Source organism: Pestalotiopsis fici (assembly GCF_000516985.1).
Source record: "Pestalotiopsis fici W106-1 unplaced genomic scaffold PFICI_Scf_11, whole genome shotgun sequence".
In the NCBI taxonomy this organism is placed as follows: domain Eukaryota; kingdom Fungi; phylum Ascomycota; class Sordariomycetes; order Amphisphaeriales; family Sporocadaceae; genus Pestalotiopsis; species Pestalotiopsis fici.
In genome coordinates this window covers 766,138-788,266 of record NW_006917101.1, presented here as the reverse complement: position 1 = coordinate 788,266, position 22,129 = coordinate 766,138, and the positions used below count along the sequence as shown (strand labels likewise).

General features: G+C 50.0%; 8 protein-coding genes across 8 annotated transcripts; 4 read left to right on the top strand and 4 right to left on the bottom strand.

The window, feature by feature from the left end:
* Positions 1-45: 45 nt before the first annotated feature.
* PFICI_13238 (uncharacterized protein) lies at positions 46-1,569 on the top strand (the record flags this gene model as incomplete). The annotated part of the gene is made up of 1 exon (XM_007841819.1): positions 46-1,569. One exon carries the CDS (start codon positions 46-48, stop codon positions 1,567-1,569), a length of 1,524 nt encoding a protein of 507 aa, XP_007840010.1.
* A 371-nt stretch (positions 1,570-1,940) lies between these two features.
* On the bottom strand, positions 1,941-3,017 carry PFICI_13237 (uncharacterized protein; the record flags this gene model as incomplete). The annotated part of the gene is made up of 1 exon (XM_007841818.1): positions 1,941-3,017. One exon carries the CDS (start codon positions 3,015-3,017, stop codon positions 1,941-1,943), a length of 1,077 nt encoding a protein of 358 aa, XP_007840009.1.
* A 677-nt stretch (positions 3,018-3,694) lies between these two features.
* On the top strand, positions 3,695-5,083 carry PFICI_13236 (uncharacterized protein; the record flags this gene model as incomplete). Its single annotated transcript, XM_007841817.1, has 2 exons — positions 3,695-4,260; positions 4,312-5,083. The coding sequence occupies 2 exons, from the start codon at positions 3,695-3,697 to the stop codon at positions 5,081-5,083; spliced, it is 1,338 nt and encodes a 445-aa protein (XP_007840008.1).
* A 1,707-nt stretch (positions 5,084-6,790) lies between these two features.
* On the bottom strand, positions 6,791-7,699 carry PFICI_13235 (uncharacterized protein; the record flags this gene model as incomplete). The annotated part of the gene is made up of 1 exon (XM_007841816.1): positions 6,791-7,699. One exon carries the CDS (start codon positions 7,697-7,699, stop codon positions 6,791-6,793), a length of 909 nt encoding a protein of 302 aa, XP_007840007.1.
* Positions 7,700-8,160: 461 nt separating this feature from the next.
* On the bottom strand, positions 8,161-10,347 carry PFICI_13234 (uncharacterized protein; the record flags this gene model as incomplete). The annotated part of the gene is made up of 10 exons (XM_007841815.1): positions 8,161-8,424; positions 8,482-8,558; positions 8,618-8,813; positions 8,865-9,194; positions 9,258-9,297; positions 9,354-9,449; positions 9,505-9,578; positions 9,629-9,828; positions 9,883-9,976; positions 10,042-10,347. The coding sequence occupies 10 exons, from the start codon at positions 10,345-10,347 to the stop codon at positions 8,161-8,163; spliced, it is 1,677 nt and encodes a 558-aa protein (XP_007840006.1).
* A 2,203-nt stretch (positions 10,348-12,550) lies between these two features.
* Positions 12,551-14,012, top strand: PFICI_13233 (uncharacterized protein; the record flags this gene model as incomplete). Its single annotated transcript, XM_007841814.1, has 5 exons — positions 12,551-12,571; positions 12,628-13,188; positions 13,242-13,313; positions 13,367-13,611; positions 13,685-14,012. 5 exons carry the CDS (start codon positions 12,551-12,553, stop codon positions 14,010-14,012), a joined length of 1,227 nt encoding a protein of 408 aa, XP_007840005.1.
* Positions 14,013-14,764: 752 nt separating this feature from the next.
* On the bottom strand, positions 14,765-15,831 carry PFICI_13232 (uncharacterized protein; the record flags this gene model as incomplete). Its single annotated transcript, XM_007841813.1, has 4 exons — positions 14,765-14,974; positions 15,032-15,076; positions 15,130-15,492; positions 15,586-15,831. The coding sequence occupies 4 exons, from the start codon at positions 15,829-15,831 to the stop codon at positions 14,765-14,767; spliced, it is 864 nt and encodes a 287-aa protein (XP_007840004.1).
* Positions 15,832-20,144: 4,313 nt separating this feature from the next.
* Positions 20,145-21,971, top strand: PFICI_13231 (uncharacterized protein; the record flags this gene model as incomplete). Its single annotated transcript, XM_007841812.1, has 4 exons — positions 20,145-20,388; positions 20,526-21,061; positions 21,135-21,557; positions 21,630-21,971. 4 exons carry the CDS (start codon positions 20,145-20,147, stop codon positions 21,969-21,971), a joined length of 1,545 nt encoding a protein of 514 aa, XP_007840003.1.
* Between the last annotated feature and the right edge of the window lie 158 nt (positions 21,972-22,129).

Below are 22,129 nucleotides of genomic sequence, written 5' to 3'. Positions count from 1 at the left end.
TTTACTACAAACATTATGTTTTTACCATTTTAAAAGGCCTCAAAAATGAGCGCATTCGCAAATAAACGCAAGGCGCGTAAAATCACCATTCACAATGAAGATGAAGAAGAGGGAGGCTCAGAATCGCCGACACCGCCCTCTGTAGCTTCAGACTTCGACCAGGGGCCCGCTCTACAGCCAACGTTCAAGACGCGGCCCATGAAGCAATCGCTGTTGCGCAAAACGATAAAAATATCAGATATCGATGAGCCCCAACCAAACAACTCAACAGAAGATGACGAGGAGGGCGGCGCACCAGTCGTGGTGCGGCCAGCACTTACCGGAAGAGCTGGTTCTTCAAAGATCAAGAAACGAACTCCAGCAGCCTCGAAGCTCTCCTTTGACGCCGACAAGCAATCTACAGACGATGATGGCGCCTTCATGTTAGGCGGTGACCAGCCGGCCTCAGAGGCCAAACAAAGCAACCCGGTTGCTTTGGCGACGACGAAATTTCCACACCGCAAGGGACTTACGAAAAATAATCGACTACCGATACGATCAGAGGAGGAAGAGGAGGAGGACCGCCCGCGGTATAGCAAGGAATACCTGTCAGAACTTCAAAGCGCAACACCCAATACCCCTGCAAATCTCGAGTCACTACAAATCGCCGACGAAGATGTGGAAATGTCCTTGGATCCGTCGGAGCTAGAAGGAGCTACTCTAGTAGAGCAAACAACGGCTCCCGCAGGACAGTCCACGGCCATCTTGACCGAGGCCGAGATTCAGGAAAAGAAAGAGCGGCGAGCACGCCGGGCTCAGCAGGCAGGAGCAGAAGATTTTATATCCTTTTCAGACGACGAGCGGGGGGCGGGGGATTCATATCTATCCCTGCTCGCAAAACGCCAACCCGCCGTCATATCCCAGAAAAAGGAGAAACGGCTAGTGAAAGACGACAACCTCGACGAAGACGATTCATTTTTTGTGGAAGACGGCGGCCTTTCCCTCGGCGCCAAGGCCGAGCGGGAGGCGCGCAAGAAGAAGCGCGCCGACATGGCCTCCATGATCGCAACCGCCGAGGGGGCCGAGGACGACGAAACGTCCGACGACAGCGAGGCGGAGCGGAGGGCGGCTTATGAGAGCGCGCAGACCCGGGCGGGCATGGACGGGCTCGCCGAGGAACGAGAGCAGCAGAGACGCCGGCTGGCCCGCGACGGCACCACGCAGGTGCCGCCCAAGATCACCCCGCTGCCGGACCTCAGCGTCAAGGTGCAGGAGTACAAGACCAAGATGGCGCAAAAACTTGCCGAAATCCAGAGGGCCAGGGCCGAGATTGACAAGATCAAGCAAGAACGCGAGGAGATTGATCGGAGGGAGCCAGAGCTTCAGCAATTGCTTAATGAGGCCGGTGAGAGGTACCGCTCGCTAATGGGTGGCAACGCACCAGCTCCTCAGACCGATGATGCCAACGGCACAGTTGCGGCGGCAAGATCGTTGTTAGACCATTCAAAGAACATGGACACCCCCGGCCGAGGTCTGGAGAGCATGGGCACGACGCCCCTAAGACAAACAGATCAAATGGAAGATGTATGAGATTGATATTAATGATACCCCTAAACAATCTATATATGATATATATGCTATGCACATGGGCAGACCGAGTACAATAACATTGGCAGGTTTCCAGTGTTGAGAATTACACTCAGGCGATTCAGCATGTCAATACGTGTCATGCAGGGTTGATTGAACTTTGTAAATTTCACAAGTGCTAGTAATGAGAAGCCTCCCGCTCGGTCACCAATAGCCGAGATGCAAACCATCAGGCAATAAACCGGAACCAGTACACTATGATACACCAGTCTGGACACCAATACCATTTCTGCCGTTTCTGTATACTACCTTACGGCAGCATTTCCCATATTCTTCTATATCTCGTAATCCTTCTCGCCGTTTATTCAACAAGTTTATTTCGAGCCCCTAGAGACACCTGCGCCAATGACACCGGGCAGCTTCTCCTCACCGACATTGAACAGGAGACTGATGCTGAAGGCAACAGCTCCAACCATGAAAATAGTGAAGCCAACAAACATCCAGAAGGGAACGCTGACATCCTGCTTCTGGCAGGCAGCGCCACCCCAGTACCAGATACTGTCGCTCCCCTTCTTCTCACGAGTCTTCTGGCAGTGGCAAGCGTAGCATGACGAGTCAGCGTCAGACTTGAACTTGTTGAGGCAGATTCCGTGACCGCTGCAGTTGGCGGTAGCAGTCTCGCATGAGTTCTTGGAGGTGAAACAGGCAGGAATGGCGCCAACCTTGGCGACAAAGGGGTGAGGGTTGAATGATTGGTCGTCATTCTTGGTCGCTGCCGATTCGGACTCGCTCGAGGTCGTCTGGATCTTGAACTCCTTGTTGAGGACGGCCTCGGACTGTTGACGCCGGCGGAGCTCGCTCGGAGTGCTGCTCGTGGGCACAGTGACAACGACCGTCTCCAAGGTGTTGCCCTGAAGCTTGCCGATGCTAGAGGCGAGCGACTTCAGAGCCTTGCTGTCCTTGGCCGCGTCGTATTCGAGGTAGGCAGACTTGCCACGCCAGCAGCCGCTCTTGAGGGCGATGGTGTCCTCGAGCGAACACTGTTTCGATACCTTGGGCAAATAGCTCGATGGAAGCTTATCAAGACCAGGTGCTGTGAATGATGGGCCGTAGCTCGAGATGGCCTTCTTTAATCCCGCCACATGGGCGTCGTCGGCGTTCTTGATGACTACAACGAGGGAGCTCAGGTCATCGGCAGGTGCATCTGAGAACAGATGCTGCGATGACTTGATGCCATATTGTGCAATTTGATGAATGTCCTCCTCTGAGATATCCTCCGGCAGCTGCTTTGCATAGCCTACACGCTGTTGCAGGATCGTCTGAGCGGCAGACGACGATATCGAGGATGCGGATCCGGCTTGTTGCGATCGTAGGATGTAGGCCTCGATCTCTGACTCTGCAGCGGCGGCTAGACCAGCTAGAGCCGGTACTAAGAAGCCCCAAAGCTTCATTGTGTTGTGATGCGTGTCCCGTCAACCAGCCTGCTGCAATGTCTGGTGTTTTGGTTGTTGAGCAGGGTCACCTTTGGAGCTAGTTGCCTTGGAGCTGGAGACGTAATTGCACAGACGCTACCTCCAAGAGCTACCAGCAAGCCAGATCCACGTGATGAATCGCCGATAAGCGGCAGCGCCTACCGTACGAAATAGTCATTTCTGATGACCCAAACACTGTATGCTTACTCCAAATGACTCCCACTTCATACAGTTCATGTCGTAAATCCGAGACTGTGTCATTCTCCCAACCATTAGGTACCTGAAGACCCAAAATCCAGGCCCTGTTCATTGTGTATTTTAGGCTTCTTCTAGCGGTTTGCCCCTGCTACTACAATGCCTTAGACGCCGGTTTATAATTGACAAGGCTACAACCAGGGTCTTCGTCATTTTGAGAAGCACTCACCTGCAGAGAATCTCTCTTCCTCACCACGAGCAGAGTCGACGATCTCTTCGCCCGACCAGACCTTTCGATATATTATTGAAACCAGAGCCGATCAAGTTTCATTCCGTAACCTCAGGACATTTTAGGCTTATCCTCAACTCTTGCAAAGACCAGTGGCGCATCGCCCTCCATCGCTCCCCGCGGGCAGCCGCCGTCTTTGAAGACGTGCGAGCCGCTTCAAGACACGTTCACCATGTTGCGATTACTACGAACAAAACCGGCGCAGTTCCGACCTGCCCTTTTCCAACGTTTCCGCATCAGCAGTACTCGCCCCGAACCATCACAAATACAGTTTCAAAGAGTGAAAGTGAGAAGGAAGTGGTTTCGGCCCGCCGCCTTCTTTGGCGCCGCGATTATCTACTATGCTTGCTATGAGATTTACACAACATCGGTTTTTGCCGTGATAGGGCAATGGCTAGAGGGGGAGATTTCTAAAATGTCGCCCAAGGAACGGAAAAAGCTGGAAAAGGAACTCGAGGAGACCGACCCGGCCATTTACATTCCGCTTCCCGGAACCATCGAGACCGTAGCCTCGCCTCCGTACAAAGGAACGGACCCCGAATGGAAAGCTTTTGCCAAGTTGAGCAGAGATCAAAAGAAGATTGCCAGCATCAAGGCTACGCTTGCCGAATTCTCCAAGAAGGCTATTGAGAACAACCCACAGATTAGTCTACAATTCGGCAAAGAGTGGAGGATCACACGCGCTTGGTTGGATGTCACATATCCCCTAAGGCCGCCACCGACCTTCCAAAGACAAGTGTAAGACGAAGCACAATTCATTCCCTCGTGCGTATGCTAACCTTGGACCAGGATATGCTGGGACGATGACGGTCTGTCAGTTGTGACTCAGCCAGTCGATTCCGATGTCGCGTTCAAGCTGCAACGGACGCTCATGCCAACTGCCATGACATTATCCATGTGGAGCTTTAGCACGACCTTGGCTCAACATCATTACAGCTCAGTCGCCAGATACTTTGGATTCCAGCCGAAAGACGAGCAGGAGCAGAGTGTTCAACAGGTACTTGACAGAATGAGGCAGCACATTGTTAAGGGAACACCGCCCAAAGCCTCGGGTATGACTTCAGATCCGACTACGCTGAGTCCCAAGCCGGCAGAGTCAAAAGACGAAAAAGCAGTGAGTCCGACAAGGCGGCAGACTGCTGATGGGTCGCCCACAGATGACTCAACTACATCCCAAACGTCGGAAGATGCGCCGCCGGACAGCTCTCCAGGAAGTAGATTTCCAGGGGCGGTCAGCCCCTTCTCCAAGTCGCAAGAGACCCCAGAGAAGAGGCCTAGCGCCAAAGATATTCACGGCGTCAAAGAAGTCTCAGGACATACCGTTGGCGCATGGCAGGCTCTCAGGCAGAAATGGAAGCAGGTCTGGAAACCTAAGCGTCCTTATCCGCCACGTGGTTCTGTTCACTTCAATGGTCTGGTCGAAGTTGCAAGTCCAAAGGCTTCACTTGTCATAGATGTTTCAGCGTGGTTTGACCCGAAAACCAATTCGATTGACGGCAAGACATTATCATTGGCTTTAAGAGCAATCAGACCTCGGCAGATGGCCCCAGCAGCAAGATGATGGAGAAACTATCTAGCACAACGTGTTGAGGGTTTCACTCGTCGCCAGCTCTCAACGTCCAAGCCAAGGGGACGCTCAAAGCGATCGATCCAAATTCCCATGATTAGTGACTATGGTCAAATCGCACATGTGGAATGCACCCATGGTCCCCACATTCGCAATTGATGTGAGCTGGCAGGAAAAGTGATCTGAGCGTTTGTGCCAACGGGCACGATATGATACTCAAAGAGACAAAAAAAACAAAGATCAAGAGGCGCTATTGTTGTGGCATGGCTTCTTGATGATGACCTACGGATTCGCTGCAATCATTAGCGACGTGAGCGATGGTTTTGCAGTATATTGGGCTAAGAAGCGAGCGAGTATTTGGATTCAAGACTGCATATTGCGTATAGAGGCAAATATACTTTCCGTAGAATGGCTCCATGGGGGACGTGCTCGTCACCAATTCAACCCATCAGTATTTTTTGAAGAAAAGAAATTAAGAAAGTCACTCAGCGAACAGGCACCACGATCTCTCTAGAGCTCAGTCATTCAATATATTGACGAATCACGTTTGATTGAAATGTCAGACCTCCCAGTTTCAATAGCGTACAGCAAGGGATGTTGCCAAGAGAGTCGAGCTTGATCGAAAATAGTCGAGAAGGGGAGTTATGGCCTCGCTTTCTCTTCTTGTCTTCCAGATTTAAACTAGATGTCGATGTTCTAGAAGTTATGAAGCCGGTTAACGGAGTGATGTTACAAGCTACAAACTCAGCCATTGCTTAACGCAGGCTGGCAGCTTCATGGTCGACGATGAAAAGAAAATTTGACCTCCACCACGTACCAGGCTAAACCATACATTGCCCCGTGAGCCCTCCCTTGTCAGAATCAATCGCCTTATATTGGTCAACCACTGTCTCCGCTGCCCAAAAGGTACCCAAAGACTTGTCTTGGGATCTTGATCATCCAACCTCTTTTGTGAATTTGGGAAGTGATTGAGGCTGGGATTGGCAATAGCGGCTGGTAAACTTGTTCGCTCAAGTCTATTTGTTGTAGAATGATTCGTAGAGGTTCCAAAGTTGTTTCAAGAATTGCTCTCCATTGAGATGACTTGCGAGCATTCAACTAATTCATCTGCCTTGGAAGAATAGCTTGTGCAGTATCCGTACTTAGATTTTTCTAATATCACGTCTTTTCATCCTTGTGCCCTTTGTGGATAATCTGTGACCATCTTCAATAGATTGTGAATCCAACTCATAGCGGATTCCCTTGGCAACGGCAAAAGATGCCCGCAGAAGCATATTATTCTAACAAGAACCGATTTGAGTTCGTACTAGCCAGCACTCACTGATGGGTTCTCAGCACTTTCACAACGGAATCCATATCTGGCTATTGCTTGGAAGGTGGTGGATTCATCGATTATTCAAAAAATGGTTCTTGATTTCGTACCGCAAGCTACTGCAATAATCGTGGTTGGAGATCAGAATGATCTTCGGGAAACAAGTTTATTCTCTTCTTTCCTTTTTCCTATATTCTCTTGTTGTTTGAAGAAGCAAAGAGTCATGGTTAGAAATGCAATTATCTTGGAGATTGTATCAATTATTAATTGGAACTATTGCCGTGACACAATGCTACTGCCCACATTGTTTTGTATTCCATCTAGGAATCAATATCATCCGTAGTCACCACCAAAGTATTAGCGAAACTGTTAGGTTCCAACCCTGATTATTATACATTAGCTGCGGCAAAGAAATCCTCCACGCTCTTTAGGTTAAATTCCTCTCTATTCTTCTGAACGTCAATCGTGCTCCCTGTGGCGTTGTATATGCCCTGGAATGCCACCAATCTCGGGCCCAAGGGCCCCAGCTTCTTTGCAAGATCTTCCATTGTTTCGTGTGCCACCTCGATCTTGACCCCCCTGGCCTTCCCAATCTTGGCCGCCAGCTCACTCGCCGTGACCGCCTCCACGGCAAGGGGAACGACCCGGGGCCGGAATTCGTCGGGCTTCTGCAGCGCCGCGGCAACTACAGCACCAATATCCCCAGCATCCAGGACGTCGAATTTGGTCTCGGGCTTGAAGGCCGTTCGGAGTACGTTGTCCTTCCATAGATCTGGAAACATCACAGAGGCAAAGGGCGGCACGAAGAGCTGCAAAAACACGGGGAGCTGTATAACTGTCCAGCTCGCAAACCCCGCACTTCGCACCAGGTCCTCCATCTCTTGCTTTGACAACCAGTACTCGTACATGGGATGATCCGGGCCGAAATCGGGATAGCTGTCGTGCGAGCCCGTGCCAGATACGCCGCTATATATGAGCGAACGGACAGACGGCACATTGCCAGCAGCATCGACAACAATGCGCGCCCGGCTGAGCTGCAAACTGCCGGGGCCAGGCGGCAGGTTCAGGAAGAGCGCCGTTGGCTTCGTCTGCTCCAGCGCGGCCTGCACAGACGCCGCATCATCCAGATCGCCTTTGACCAGGGTCGCACCCGATGCTTCGAGCTCTTGCGCTGCTGCGCTCGAGGGGTCTCGCACCAGCGCGTAGACCTTGATTGACGCTGAAGCCAGGCAATGCTTGACAACGCCGCGGCCCTGATTGCCGGTAGCGCTGGTGACGAGGATGCTTTCTAGGGACATTTTTGACTTCCAAACCCCCGTTTTGATGTTTGCGTAACGATTGTAAGTATTTGTGACTGGAAATGAACTTTTTGTACATGAACTCATATTCGAGACAACTTGGCATCTTATAGGTTGCACTATGGAGACTGACTGCTTATCGTCATGGCTGCGCCCTCTTCCAAGTGCTTACATCTGACGTTGCCGTTCGGGTATATCAAGTGTCCGAAACTCCATAACTGATATAGCTGCATGGACAACAAGCAAGTCTTACATCATTCGAGGGAATCGCAGGTATCTTCTGTAGGACAACTGACAGTTGGGCATGATTGTTGTGGAGACAAAATTATCGTAAATGCTCTATTGGTCTACTGTCTTTGAACTACATGATCCACCTTCCACCGCAGCCGAATGGTTGGCATATTCATTGTCATTTACTACTGCCAGCATTTCGTTGGGACGGCAGTTAGTGGAAGCACACATTAGTGAGCAAATCTAAAGTCCAATCTGCGACTGCCTTGCAGCTTGGTGTTTCTGGTATAATCACGTCTCGCGTCCTCGGTCATTCCGTTCCAGACCCTGTCGCGCTGCTTGTTTCGCCAGACATAGTAAGCCTTGGTCAAGAGGAAGAGGATAATGACGAGAATATCAATCCCCAAGAGAACGCCATTGCCGCGGCGGTACTTGGGCTTGTCGTCGTCCAAGTAGATGAAGTTGGAGATGACACTTCCCATCTGGACACACATCTGCCAAAGAGGTCAGCAACAGGCTTTTGAGATGACAGGTGTTCAAATGGCACGTACGTTATATAATGCCGCAGACACAGAGCGAGTTCCGACGTTGTTGGAGTTCTTTGATGTCCAAGCGACGAGGATAGCGTCTTCAAACCAGTCAGTAAGCATCTTGGTATACTATCGCCATTCCTGGTGGGGGACTTACGGCAGTAAGGGTAGGACAGCAATACCGTCACCACGGCATATGTGCCCCAAGCGTCGGTGATAATGTTTCCCCAGAAACGCAACGCAAACACGCAAGGCAGGGTCCATACCGCCTGTAACATGGAGACAAGGGATCGCTCATTCAAATATTCCGAAAGCCTTGTGATGGCAAGGAGGGTAATGATGTGCATAACGCTCTGCGAAATGTCAGATCAATGTAATCATGGGGTCACGCATTGATCCCTTACCGATGGAATAGTCAACAAATTGGTCGTAAATGTGTCGAATCCGGCAGAAGTGAGCACCAGGGTGATATACTTGGTGGGCGGACTCTGCGGGATATAAGCCACAAGACCAAGTATGTAGATGGGCCACAGGTCGTAGTCCTTCATCGACTCCCAGAGGAGTCGCGGTGTAATGGCTTGACGGTTGTGCATGTCGCCTTTGCTAGGGTCATCGCGCAAGACGCGGTTCACCACGATGGCTTCTTCCCTGTCGGTGAACCATCCGTTCGGGCGGAACCAGGTCTTGGTCTGCACGGCGGAAGCAGGCATCATGAAGAAGGAAGCAGCGCCGACCTAAGCAGCTTGGATTAGTCTTTGTTCACATGCGATCATGTAATAGTCATGGGTATCTCTTACAATAAAGGTAATGGCACCCTCAATGGCAAAAAGCCATCTCCTGTTGAAGATAGTCAGCATCGTACATGAGTAGGAACTGAGTTTTGTACGACTTACCATCCTGCCCAACCGGCAACACCGCGCATGTGTAGCAAGCCATAAGCCATCAACGAAGTGATGATAGTAGTTGCCGAGAGGGTCGTCCAGAAGTAACTAGCAGGTACCCAGATTAGTTATTGTTTCACCATGGTGAGTTGTCTACGCATACCTGAGACGAATCGGCAGCTCCTTTGATGTATAGAAGTAGCTCAGCCACAAGACAATGTCGGGAATGAAGCCTCCCTGTGCAAAGTCAGTAGCTGTGCGACATGGATACTTTGGACTTGGCCTACCTCCAATACACCCAGAAGAGCACGAGTAACAAAAAAGGAAGCTCTGCCGGTTATGAAACTCTGAAACGTGGCTACCAGAGACCACAGGCAGATTTGCATGGGAATCCACCGATCAGGACCAACTTTCTTGGAGATCAGTTGTGATGGCAGTTCGGCAAACAAGAAGGAAACCAAGAAGATGGTGTTTCCGTAGTTGTAGTCTGAGTCATAGGGTTAGCGCGAAGCTATAGTCTTTGCATTGCAGCTCGTATTACCATTGGTTGTCATTTTCAGATCAGCCAAGAAGTTGTCTGACACGGCTTGCACTAGGTTGCCACGATCGACTTGGAGGCCGAAGAACATGACGCACTGGCATAGTCTGTGGTAAGTATACTGTTTCTTCAATACTGGAGAAAAGAATGTTGGTAGCTTACTGCCCAGAGGCATACGCGCCAGTCCAACTTGCGGATAATCTTCTTTTCTTCCTCGGCAGTCCAAGTCAAGTTTGGGTCGAAGAGGTGACGGCACTCGTAGCTCGACCCTTCGTAGACGTCCCGCCAATGGGCCGCCACGTCGGGGTCAATGAAGGGGTTCTTCTTGTCGTATCCCTCATCGTCGCTGCCCGAATGATCGTTCGAGTACGTGGTCGGGGCCGTCTTGAGGTCGGAGTCGGTGAACTTTCCCTCCTTCTCGGCACGGTCTAGGACCGGCAGGTCCGCTTGGATCGGCGGAACCGACATGTCGTCTGGAAGTCTTGGAATTATCAAGCAAAAAAATGCTACAAGTTCGCCAAGGACAGCAAGAAGAGACGAGTTACTAGTAGTCTGCCAAGTACGACTTCCAAGAACGCCGCGCCATCTGGGCAAACGACAATGCGTGCGCCACGGGACATTCTATTTATTATTGATCGTATCATGTACGAGGGGCGTTCGCAGTGGTTTCTGCATTTGATTGATCTCATCGATGTTCGAATAGCTCCTATAAATTGCGTGCTAGCGAAGTAACCAATTACGAACAACGGATCCGAGGTTGGCTGGTACCCAAGTGGGGGGTTGGCCAATTGCGTGACGAGGATTTAATGCATCATAATGCCCTGGCCTGGCGCGCAGGAACGGTTCCTAGTGGACATGTGCCCCGAGACTGATAAGAAGGACCGGATAGACCCTGACGAACCTGGATAAATATTGTTCATAATGTTCCAATTATCGGGCATGGCGGCGTCCAGCTGAGCCAGGTCTAGCTGCAAGCTCGTGAGAGGCGTTGCGTTGACGGCGCATAAGCGAACCAAGCCCTCGGGTCTACGAGGGTCTCGCCAACGTGGCCATCGGTATGAGATCTTGGTTAGATCAAAATGGACAGCAAACGGCGGCTTACGGAAAGTAGTCGGTCAAGACTTCGCTGGCGAATGAGCCGCGTATTCAGATTCCAGCCAGCAGGGACCACGGTAGTATTCTGATCTTCGCTCGCGCACGCCAATCAAAGCCTATTTGCCAAGGACGCGTAGGTAATTGATACGCCTTATGAAAAGAATCGAGATTGTAATAAATGAGCGAATTTTGTATGGGATTACGTCAAATTGAAACACTGGGAGCAGACCCAATACATCGATATTGCCCCGAAAATGGTGTCATCGTGAAGATTTTTTCCTCCCCTTCAAGGTCCCAGCGATTGGGCTGAGAAGATATTATTAATACTTTCGATCTGATCAATTTTTATAATAGATGCCGCTTCTCAATGAGGGTGATTGAAAATTTGTCCCCCATAGTAGTATACCAACCATAAATCACTTATGAATTCATACTCAGCTGTCTTACGGTATGCAGTTCTGTGACACAATTATTATGAACTGTGTCTCCATAGTTTCAAGTAAGTCGCTCTAGTGAAGATTTAGATGATGACTTTCTTGTGGTTAATTGATAGGTAGCTGCCAGTAGAGCAGCGTGCCGTCGTAAGACTGCTTTGCAATTGAAGATTTCATAATCACCGATAAAGGCGTGCTCCGGACTTCAACGGATGAAAAGAAAAAGCCATGAACTAGAAAAATACATCGAGGACGTTGTATTTATAATTTTGACTCAAATTACCGTTCGACATTTAATGAAAACGGGCTAGACTGGGACAGCGCTCTTGCAGTACATCAACCTAGCCACAAGTTGCAGATAACATCGAGTTCATATTTGAAGTCGGCTATACTGGAACTGGAACGGCAGGAAATTAATATTCCAGGCAATTCATGGTACAAAATTCGACTTCAACGATAGATACTGAGAAGCTGGATGATATTGTTCGTAAACTATGACCGTGCGGCCGGGTTCGTCGCCTTGATCTTCACAAACATTGAAGCCGTCTTGTCCTTGTTAATTGCATGGAAAGACTCAGGACAAATAAGTCGAACACAGACTCGGTAAGCTGTCAGTATATACTTCTGGGCAAATGTTTTAGTTTCTGGCATGTTAGTGTGGCTTTAATGCCTACTGGGGTCTGTACTTCCATGAACAGTGTGATAGGCCAATTCATGCTACAGCAAATGTTATACCTATGCGAAAAACAACTTGCTAGTCTCAGTCTATCCCGTATACCATAGCTTAGAAACATGTTATCAGTCCTCTCCAAGAAAGCAGCAGGTCATTCTCCAATCGCATGAGACAACTTTTTGCAGCAGAATACAAAAAGTGGGCTCCGAGTCCTCAATTCTCAAAAGCCGCGGTGTTACTCCGCAGCGGTTAATTCTTCCGAATTGGTTGCAGCGATTTGCGTCGCAGTGCAGTATCTTCCTGCGGGGTTGCAGATGAACAGCGCGACTCGTATATGAGGTATAGGCTCAATGCATTTTGCAGCACAAAAGTAATCATTGCTGCACAAAAGTGATGTCTCTACTTGAATAGAAAAGGGAAAAGAATAATCAGTCTAAACGGCGAGTTTACGGCTAAGGACAACTACACAATGGAGCGGAGTTTCAAGAAGGTATGCAAACCATACTCTCAATGCCCCAAGTACGGTTACTGAACCAAGAACAACAGGTTATTGTCGTTGGCGCCGGCCCATCCGGATTGCTCCTCTGCCTCCTCCTGGCAAAACATGGCATCCCGGTGCTCCTCCTCGAGGCGTCGGATGACCTCGATGACCGACCCCGCGCAGCCATCTACGGGCCTCCAGCAATCCCGGATCTGAAGCGCGCCGGCATTCTCGACGAGGTGCGCCGCCAGGGCATGACGGCCGGTACCATGGCATGGTGGCGCATGGAGGACCACAGCCGCCTGGCGCGGCTCGACGGCAGCGTGCTCGACGACGTTGACGGCGAGGATCTGCGCACCACGTGCCTAGTGCTGGATCAGCTGGACCGCCTGATGCTCAATGAGTTCCTGACCAAGTACCGCGGCGAGATTAAATGGAACCACAAGGTTGTCGAGGTGCAGCAGGATGACGGGGCAGTCTGGGTCGAGGCCGAGACGCCTGATGGCCGGACCCGGATCACTGGAGACTACGTTGTCGGCTGTGATGGAGCAACGAGTCAAGTGCGCAAGTCTCTCTTTGATGACTTTCCTGGATTCACCTGGGACAAGCAGATTGTGGCAACCAACGTGAGGTCATATCGGAAAGATTCGATTCTGGCTCGTATCTAACACTGAAGCAGATTTATTACGACTTTGAGAGCAAATTCGAAGCAGCCGATTCCAATTTCTTGATTCATGAGAATCATTTCGTGGTAAGTGAAAGATCAAGTCTAGATGATGACAAGTGAAATTAATATTGCGTTAGATGATTGCAAAAATCACAACCGACGGACTCTATCGGGTCACTTATGGCGAGTTGCCAGGACTTTCATGGGAGGAAATCAAAGAGCGCCAACCTGAGATATTTGAAAAGATCCTACCAGGCCACCCCAAATCCAATGAATACAAGCTTGTGAGCATGGCACCTTACAAGATGCACCAGCGATGTGCCCCTTCATTTCGCGTAGGAAGAATCCTTCTTGCAGCGGACGCCGCGCATCTGTGTAACCCGTAAGTCTCAAACCACTCTAGGATATGTCATAGACCATCAAATAAGCAGCCGAGGTGAAGCTAACCAGAACAGATGGGGAGGACAAGGCATCACTGGCGGATTCGTTGATGTCGGAGGGCTGTACGAATGCCTCGCCGGCATCTGGGACGGCAAAGCAGACGACAAGATCCTGGATCTCTACAGCGAAAAGAGGATTGAAAAGTGGAAAGACATTATAGACACTGTTTCGCAAGACAACTTCAGGCGCGTGTCGGACTCTGCATCGAGCACCATACTGGAAAGAGACCCTCTGCTGATCGAGTGCAGAAAGGCAGAGAACGACAAGGAGAAACAGAAGGAGATGATGTTGCAGTCTATGCAATTAAGGTACGATTTTACGCAGCATTACACCAAAGGTTGAGCTTCTCATAGGTAGATACAGTATTGATCGGCCCGATTAAGATGGACTCACTATACTTCGCGCCACACATAATGCATGCACCTCCTGTGATGAGTATTGTCACTATTACTATCCATATAAGATACGTGTAAAGACAGATAACCATGATAATAAGAATGAATACCCTAAAGTCAAAGAGCCTAGTTCAGCATCAGTACTCCTTATAATGTGAGTTTCCGCCAAGATCAAATTTGGGAAGACACCAGGCAAGGGGAGACGCAGCATTTGTTCTGCTACGAATCAAAGTATATTAGCTCGAAATCAAGGCAAAGACCAGTCAATATCGTCCCAAAGCGTCGGATTGCATACATTGCTTCGTGGTGCTCCTCTTTCTGCTGGGCTTGAGAGCGACGGCTAATGCAAGCCACTGCCGCGAGCACGAGGACAAGGATCGGGACGAGGCATGGCGGCTGCAAGAGTCTATACACTAGGACAGATAGATGTTATCGGCCCTACGTGAGCTTAGATCCATGGCCCAAGGTAATTGAATTCAACAAAATGGCGAGCCTTGGGCTTGTCACTTATGGATTGAAAATCTCGATCACGTCGGTCTTGGCTCATTAAAATATCATTAATGGTTCATTTCATTTGGGTTTCTGAAATCGGGGTATCATAGTAAAATCTCATAAGCAAACCTTTCCTCCAATTGTCCAAAGCTTTTGGTTCGGTCATCAAGACCAAAGAACCCAAAACATGAAAAGGCAAGATGACAATTAACGTGTAGGCAAGAAGTTCTTAGAATCCTCCTCCTGCTGGGCGAACGATTCTGGGAATGCTGCAATTCCAGCAATGATGCCGGCCACCATGAAAAGGATTGAGATGATGGACCAGATGACACCCCAGCACTGAGAAGAGCCGCCGTAACGCTGGGCAAACACGCTGGCGTCGGAGCTGTTGACTTTGCGGAGGATTAGATCATCGCACTGCAGAGTATTAGCACTTATTCAATTCCTGTCGGCATGTTATCTGGCTAGACTTACGATATCCCAGACGCTGTAGAGTGATGACATGACACCAATAAAGAGCTGCATTTCATGGTCAATTAGGGTTATATCTCGTAAATGGCAATTGGACTTACGACGACAAATCGCAGCGGCTCAGCATGGACGATGAACCAGCAAGCAACAATCAGGCCCACCGCCAGCAGGACGGTCAAGATCGTCAACCAATCTCTCTTGCCCCACCACAGCGTAAGCAGGAAACAAACGCCAAGGACCATACTGGCGACTTTGCTGGCGACAATATCGAAGCCGCAAAAGATGAGCAGAGCTCCAATCAGGGAGGAGCCTAAATAGCCGGCAGGTAGCGTGATGGCGCTTTTGCCGCCTACCATGTGGGTGACGCCTCCCTCACGAGGATCCAGCGAAATTGACTTTACGCGACCTCCAGTGCAGACTGCAGTAATGGCGTGTCCAAACTCGTGGAATGCAATGACGAGCATCTACGGAAGCGGGTTAGTAAGCTGCGCATTCGCTCTCATCCTCTTCATGATCCAGACCTTGGCGTCTGTCTCCCATTGCCTCCCCCCACTTACCTTGAAGGGCCATAGACTCCATCGCACATATGGTACATTCCATAGAATTGCAATCACGACGACATAGACGGCAATTATGCCGAGGGTGACTTTTTGCGCATCGCTAGATACACTGAGGCCGCGACTGGACAAGACGTCGCGGGTGGCGAGCTTAGCGACCTGCGGACCGGCAGCAACCACGGCTGCCCTGGCGCTGGCCACTAATTGGCGGCTGATAACCCCGTTGGCAGCGTGTACGGGGGCCATGTCGCAAAGGTGCGCGATAGAGTTTTCAAAGACGGAGATGGAATTATTAACAACGAATGTCGGATCGGAACGAGCGTGGGGTTGTGGTATGCAGATGCAGAAGATATGCACAGTTTGCGCTTGTTACCCAGATGGAAGAGATAATAAAACAGAGAAGAGAGAAATGTAGGTTTCACTGTTGAAAAAGAGGCTGGCATTCTTTTGTTTTGCATATCTACCCAACGAAGACAGGCAAAAAAGAGCACTAATAACACATGGTCGGCACTGCCGCTGAGCTGACGTGGACCATGATGCTTGATCAGGTTGTTAATGGGGTACCAAAGCTCAATGCGGTGCCCCCAATTCACCCCTGTAATCGCCCGATGAAACACGTTCGCTGCATCAATGCCGGCGCTTCAGTGCCGGTTGCTGCGCCTTGTTTTTCTTAGTCCATGGGTGAATTGAGTGGCTTGGGTGGTTGTAGTGGTGGCCAGGGATCTGCTCTTAGTTTACCCCACGGGCCACAGCCATCGGCTAATCACAGCCTAGAACGAAGAGTTTGTCGCGTCTCTCTGGTGCCCCAAATGCCGGTTTCCGCTCTCCATGGCGGCGCGCGTTCCATTGTACAAGTGAATGGAGACAGACCTAAGAACTTTACTGTGACTTCCTACCAACATCCATCATCTAATTTGTTATCATCAGCTTACATTATCAAAGTATCGAGATATGGTCAATCACTACCTAAGGTAGTCGTACCTTTAAAGTGACGGACGAAACAACAAAGCATTTCTTGAGAAAAAGACATGCAATCGTAATAAATATACCAACCTAGCACTTTCACGTAACTCACAGAGAAGGAGCGGCGCATGTCGCCTTGTCCAGCATATGTATGTAAAACCTACTGCGCGTTCGCCGTATTTAGGTACCTACTAGTAATTCTTGATTCTTCTTCAACCGAGATGGTCGCCATTGCTGCACAAGCTGCCAAGTTGTACTTAAACCAGATGCAACGCCCCAGATCGCGCTGCTCCCGAGCATTAACAACACTGCAGCTCAACGCCCCGAGAAGAGCATGGCACGAAAACAATGTTTTCTTCGTTCAGATGCCGCATGCTGACCCCCTAAAGCTCACGCCCTTCTGCGCCGAGGAACGACCTTGATTCTTGCCCACAGATCCTGGAAAGATGCATCTGTTCATCTGCGCATTTGATCTAGCCTGACGCTTCTGCGCAGCCGCCCTCGAGAAAACATGGCGTATTCTCCTAAACATGGCCGACCATGATGCTGCGATTGGCTGCTTTCAATACAGAAAACCCGTCCATTCTGCGAGAGCTGTTCTGTGTGGCCGTTGTCGCCACCTGCGTCCAGCGGTACACGGTGCTTTTGCTGTTCCATGTCGCCAAAGAGAGCTTCGATTGCAGTACATAACAATGATCAACCATTGCCCGCCAGAGTCTGCTGGCCTCATTGAAGATGGTGCTTGGTCACATGATCGTCTCGTTTTGGGAAACACGGTACGACGAATCTGCAGCTGACAAGTCCCAATTGCCTGGACATGATGCAATTGGCTCTTCTATCGACTCAGTATCGAACGTCGTCTGTGCATCGAGGGTCGTTTTCAAGCTATTGGGCCTACCACCCATCACCGCCAGCCACGGCACTGCATGAACTCGTCAGGCACCGTTCAGTCCCGGATCGACAACGGAGAAGCTACCGAGGCGCAAACAAAGAACAAAGGGATGCTAAATCGGGCGTAGATTGCGGGAGAAGCAGTCTCTGAAGATCTACATTCACTCAGAAATCTGCAATTTTGAGCTTGCAAACTATCACTGCGATTATCTTGTAGAGGTAAACGGCGGAATATACGAAATCATGACGACGGCATGGCTTCAAGAATATCCCCAGTGAACAAGACATCTTCCGGCCACGACCTACGCAGGCAAAGTATGTTGGACGTGTGTTTACGGCGGGCATTTGATTTTATCCTGCAGGGCATTCGACCTACGCAAGTTGCACGCAGTGCCGTACATAATCTTTGACCAGCGCATAGTGAGTGCCGGGGCTCTTACTTCTTTCCAAAATGAAGCTACCGCCCTTCTTTCCCAGTCCTCAACCGGTATACCGCACAGCATTTCTTGGCCACTTTCTCTAGTGTCTTGGCCTCGCGTGGAGCGTTCTCTTCCATGTCTGTATACTCTACTTTTCCGAGATCATTAGCTGCCTGTCTAGTGTCATCCTCCCCGCCTTGATACTCTGAAAAACGTGCATTAATGACGACTACAGGCTTCTGCAAACATACCAGACGAAGCTTATAAGACTGGCACCGAACTGGTGGTACGCCTTAAGATTCTGAAAGGAACAGAAGCGGACATCATTGACTCGAGTACCGCACCACGTAGCTCCACCAGGTACACATTATCATGCCTTCTTATCTAGAAGGGCATACAAGAGGTATGATTCACCCCAGGTGACCTTGAAACACAGTCTGCCTGAAATGCGGAATTGCCCGCCAAGACGACTCGGTCTGCGAAGCAAGGGATATAAAAATTGCTACCAATCGGTGCGAACGATACCCCAAGTTAGACCAAATCCACCTGCGTGATGAGAGAGGAAAAAAACACATGCACCGGTCTTATTCCGATAGCTTGTCCGACACGGATATTATCACAAGACGAGATTATTCAAATATCACATGCCCCGTGATCAAGCTCGCATTGACTCCTATGCAATCGTCATCAACTTAAACCTCGTCTTAGTCAATAAGGTCTGCAGGCCACCGGACCAACGGATTAAACGACAATTATTGCTTTTTATTTTCATGCACGCTTCAATATTTTGTTTTGGACCATTGAGGTTGGCTATGCACTTGCGTACTGCTTGCATTGGCCGCGGCGTTGTTGTAACTCGGAAGCCCAGGGATCTCAAAGTATTAGGTATGTGGTTGTTTCTCTGATTAACAGAGTGACGTTCTCCGACATGCATTTCGAAACAACAAAACCAATCAAGACCGCTAACAACAGTGGTTTCACAGGTAAGACATCGAGGGGTAAGGGTGGGCGGGAAGACCAGCCTTCCAAAGCCACCCGAAATTTTATACTACCCGCCCCCAGGTCTGAGTGACGGGTGGCGCCAATGACCAAGACGACACACAATTCTATGTCTGATTGAAGAAGTTCTGATGTTGCTCTTGACCGGCTTTTTCGCTCTGGAGATGGAAGAAAAGCAAACAAAAAGCAGGGTCCGTTCGCAAATTTGACCCTTCCACTATTGTGCATTTGTGCTGCCCTCAACTACCATAGGCCGTTTGTTGATGCCGAGCATCTGTTGTGCAACATGTCCTCCTCGGAGGTCCGGAACATTGGTGATGAAAACAACACAGACTCATCGGATCCTTTGTCGAGCCAACCTGAATCTGTCTTGGTCGCGGCCGCATATAGTCATCATGTTGATCACAAATGCGAACCCGGGGTAAAAAGTCTATTTTTACAGACTCTCACCAGCTCGTCTAAGCTCATCTAAGCTCGGGTCAGTTTAATGCAGGAATTTATCCTTCAAAATGAAAAGAGTTTGCCCCTAAAAGGGTGCAGTTCCAAATCATCACCTCTATACGTCTGCAACGTGGGTACTGTATGTTCAAAACAGTTCTAGACGGTACACTCCGGCCCGAGCACTTGCAACGGGGTCAACTCTAATCAATCTGGTCTCTCGAAGTACCGTCAATATTCCCGGAACTAACCCCCCCTCCCCAGAGTTCAACGTTAGTGCAAATCTCACATGCGGGCATATCTGTGAGACTTGGCTCCTCCTAGAATACCTCGCTCATTGGTTGTGCAGCGCCAAGCATCCGTCTAGCTGCCGTAATGCTTTGAGTGTGTGCTATACTCAACCAGGCTTTGTTTTTATGCTAATACAAGCGCTGCTCCGGAGCCGCCAGAAAGCTTGGCAAATGGTTGGCAGCATGGAACACACAAGGTACGACGTATTGGTACTATCTTTATCCAGCGATCTGCAGCATGGATCCTAGAATCTTGAGCTACGTACGAAGGACTTGCAGGCCGAGATTACCCTTACATTCATCTGCGACATTTGAGATGCTTCTTGCCAAGCTTCTGCCCGTGTCGGTCCACATACATGCCGCGGTACCCCTCGTTACCAGCATCGAGGTCCGTCTCTGGATGTGGGACTATGTAATGGACTTATTTCCCTCCAAGGGATTGGTCTTGTCAATACCCTTGAGATATCTGTCCCTTACTGTGCTCTCCATCTAATGACCAAACACGACATCTCTCAACTGATTGTATAGAAGTCAACGCGGCCAAGCAAAGGGGCTAGCCATGGCTCTGCTTTCTGCCCTACCTCTTGAGTTGGGCATATTGCCCCTGGGGAGTCTTCTTGTGACGGGTGTCTTAATCTCATTCGCTTTGGTGGTGGTATACCGCCTCACCCTTCACCCACTTGCCTCCTTTCCAGGACCAAAGCTCGCGGCGGCGACAGGTTTATATGAGACTTATTATGAAGTTTTCAAGGATGGAGGTGGTAGATACTGGGTAGAGATTGAAGAGATGCACCGAAAATATGGTGAGTAGGAAACATTTTCTTGTTCTGTCATTATCCTCGACTCATACGGGCAGAAGGCCGCCATTCTGCCATTGCTTTCTTTTCCTCTTCTTCTTCTTTTTTCTCTTTTCAGAATGACGATTGACAATATCTGTCAGGACCCATCGTCAGGATCAACCCATGGGAAGTTCATATCAATGATTCGGAATGGAACGGTGTATACAAGTACTCGTCCAAGGCAGCCAAGCCAAGGTGGTATTACCTTCGCTTCTTTGGAATGTTCCCAAGCACCAACTCGGCCGAATCACACGCTCTGCACCAGCAGAGACGGGCACCGCTTAATGCCTATTTTGCATCAACAAACATTCAGAACTTCCAGTCGCAAGCACAAGGTCAAATCGAGAAGCTATGCGACCGGCTCCGGGCTGCTGATGGCCACGTCGTGAGCCTCTCGGACGCCTTCCGCTGCCTTGCTACGGATATTGCCACGGGCTTCTGCTTCGGCAAACCCTTTGGCCACCTGGACGAGCCCACCTTTGATCATGAGTTTAACCAAACCGTCCGGACTGTTGTCCGAGCCAGCATGTGGAGCCGTCACAGTTTCGGTCTATTCATCCCACTCATGCACAGTATTCCCGAGAGTTTCTCGATCAAGATGAACCCTTCGTTCCGCCGCGTCAAGTGGATGAAAGAGGTAAGACAGCTTTCCTGGTCCATATATCTCAGGATAATCTCCTTTTCAACGAGCCCCTAACATTTTCTTCCAGATGATGGCTGGCTGTGTCCACCGCTCAATGCACAAGCCCGAGCCTGCGCCTGGTCAACAAGCAGACATGGTCCAGACCGTACTTCAGTCTCCGCTTCCACCAGAGGAAAAGACATTTCTACGTCTTCTCTCCGAGACCCGCAGCGTCATCATGGCGGGCACCGAGACCACAGCCAGTGTGCTCGTCTGCATCACGGCTAGCCTTCTCAAGGATCCAAGCATGGTTGCGCGGCTAAAGTATGAGCTCTTCGATGCAGAGATCACTTACGGCGGCCCTGTGCCATACAATAGGCTCAAGGAATTGCCATTACTGACCGGCGTGGTAAATGAGGGCTTGAGGCTCGCCAACTCGACGCCGTCACGTCTGCCCCGCGTGTGCGAGAGTCAGGATTTAAAGTATGGACAATGGATCATCCCCAAGGGCGTAAGTTTAGATCCCACCTAACCTCCCAGGTCTCACCCGATCAATACAACTAATAATTGTCAAACCAACCAGACCAGCATCTCCACAACCTGCCAAGACGTTCACAATGACCCCAAGATCTTTGAGCAACCCTACAGCTTTATGCCCGAGCGCTGGGACACGCCCGAGAAGCGGCGCGCGCTCAACAAGTACCTGATGCCTTGGGGCCGCGGCACCCGGCTGTGTCTGGGCATGGAGCTTGCCACCATGGACCTGTTTTGCACCGTGGCGCGCATCTTCAGCCCCAGCATCGGGTTCGACATGACCATGTCCAACACCACCGATGAGGACTGGAAGGCGTATCACGAGTGGTTCGCCTGCTTCCCCAAGGGCAAGGGCCTTGATGTTGTCATTTCGCGGCCCGAAAAGGTCTAATCATTTGAGATGGTGCGCTTCGGTTCGAGCGGGTGGGGAGGAGGAGGAGGAGGTTAGACCAGCTGGATAGAAAGAAAGTATAATACCTTATTCCTGGAGAAAGCGGTCTTCTTTTTACGTTTTACTAGTTGTAGCGCTACACTTGGGAAACTCTCCTT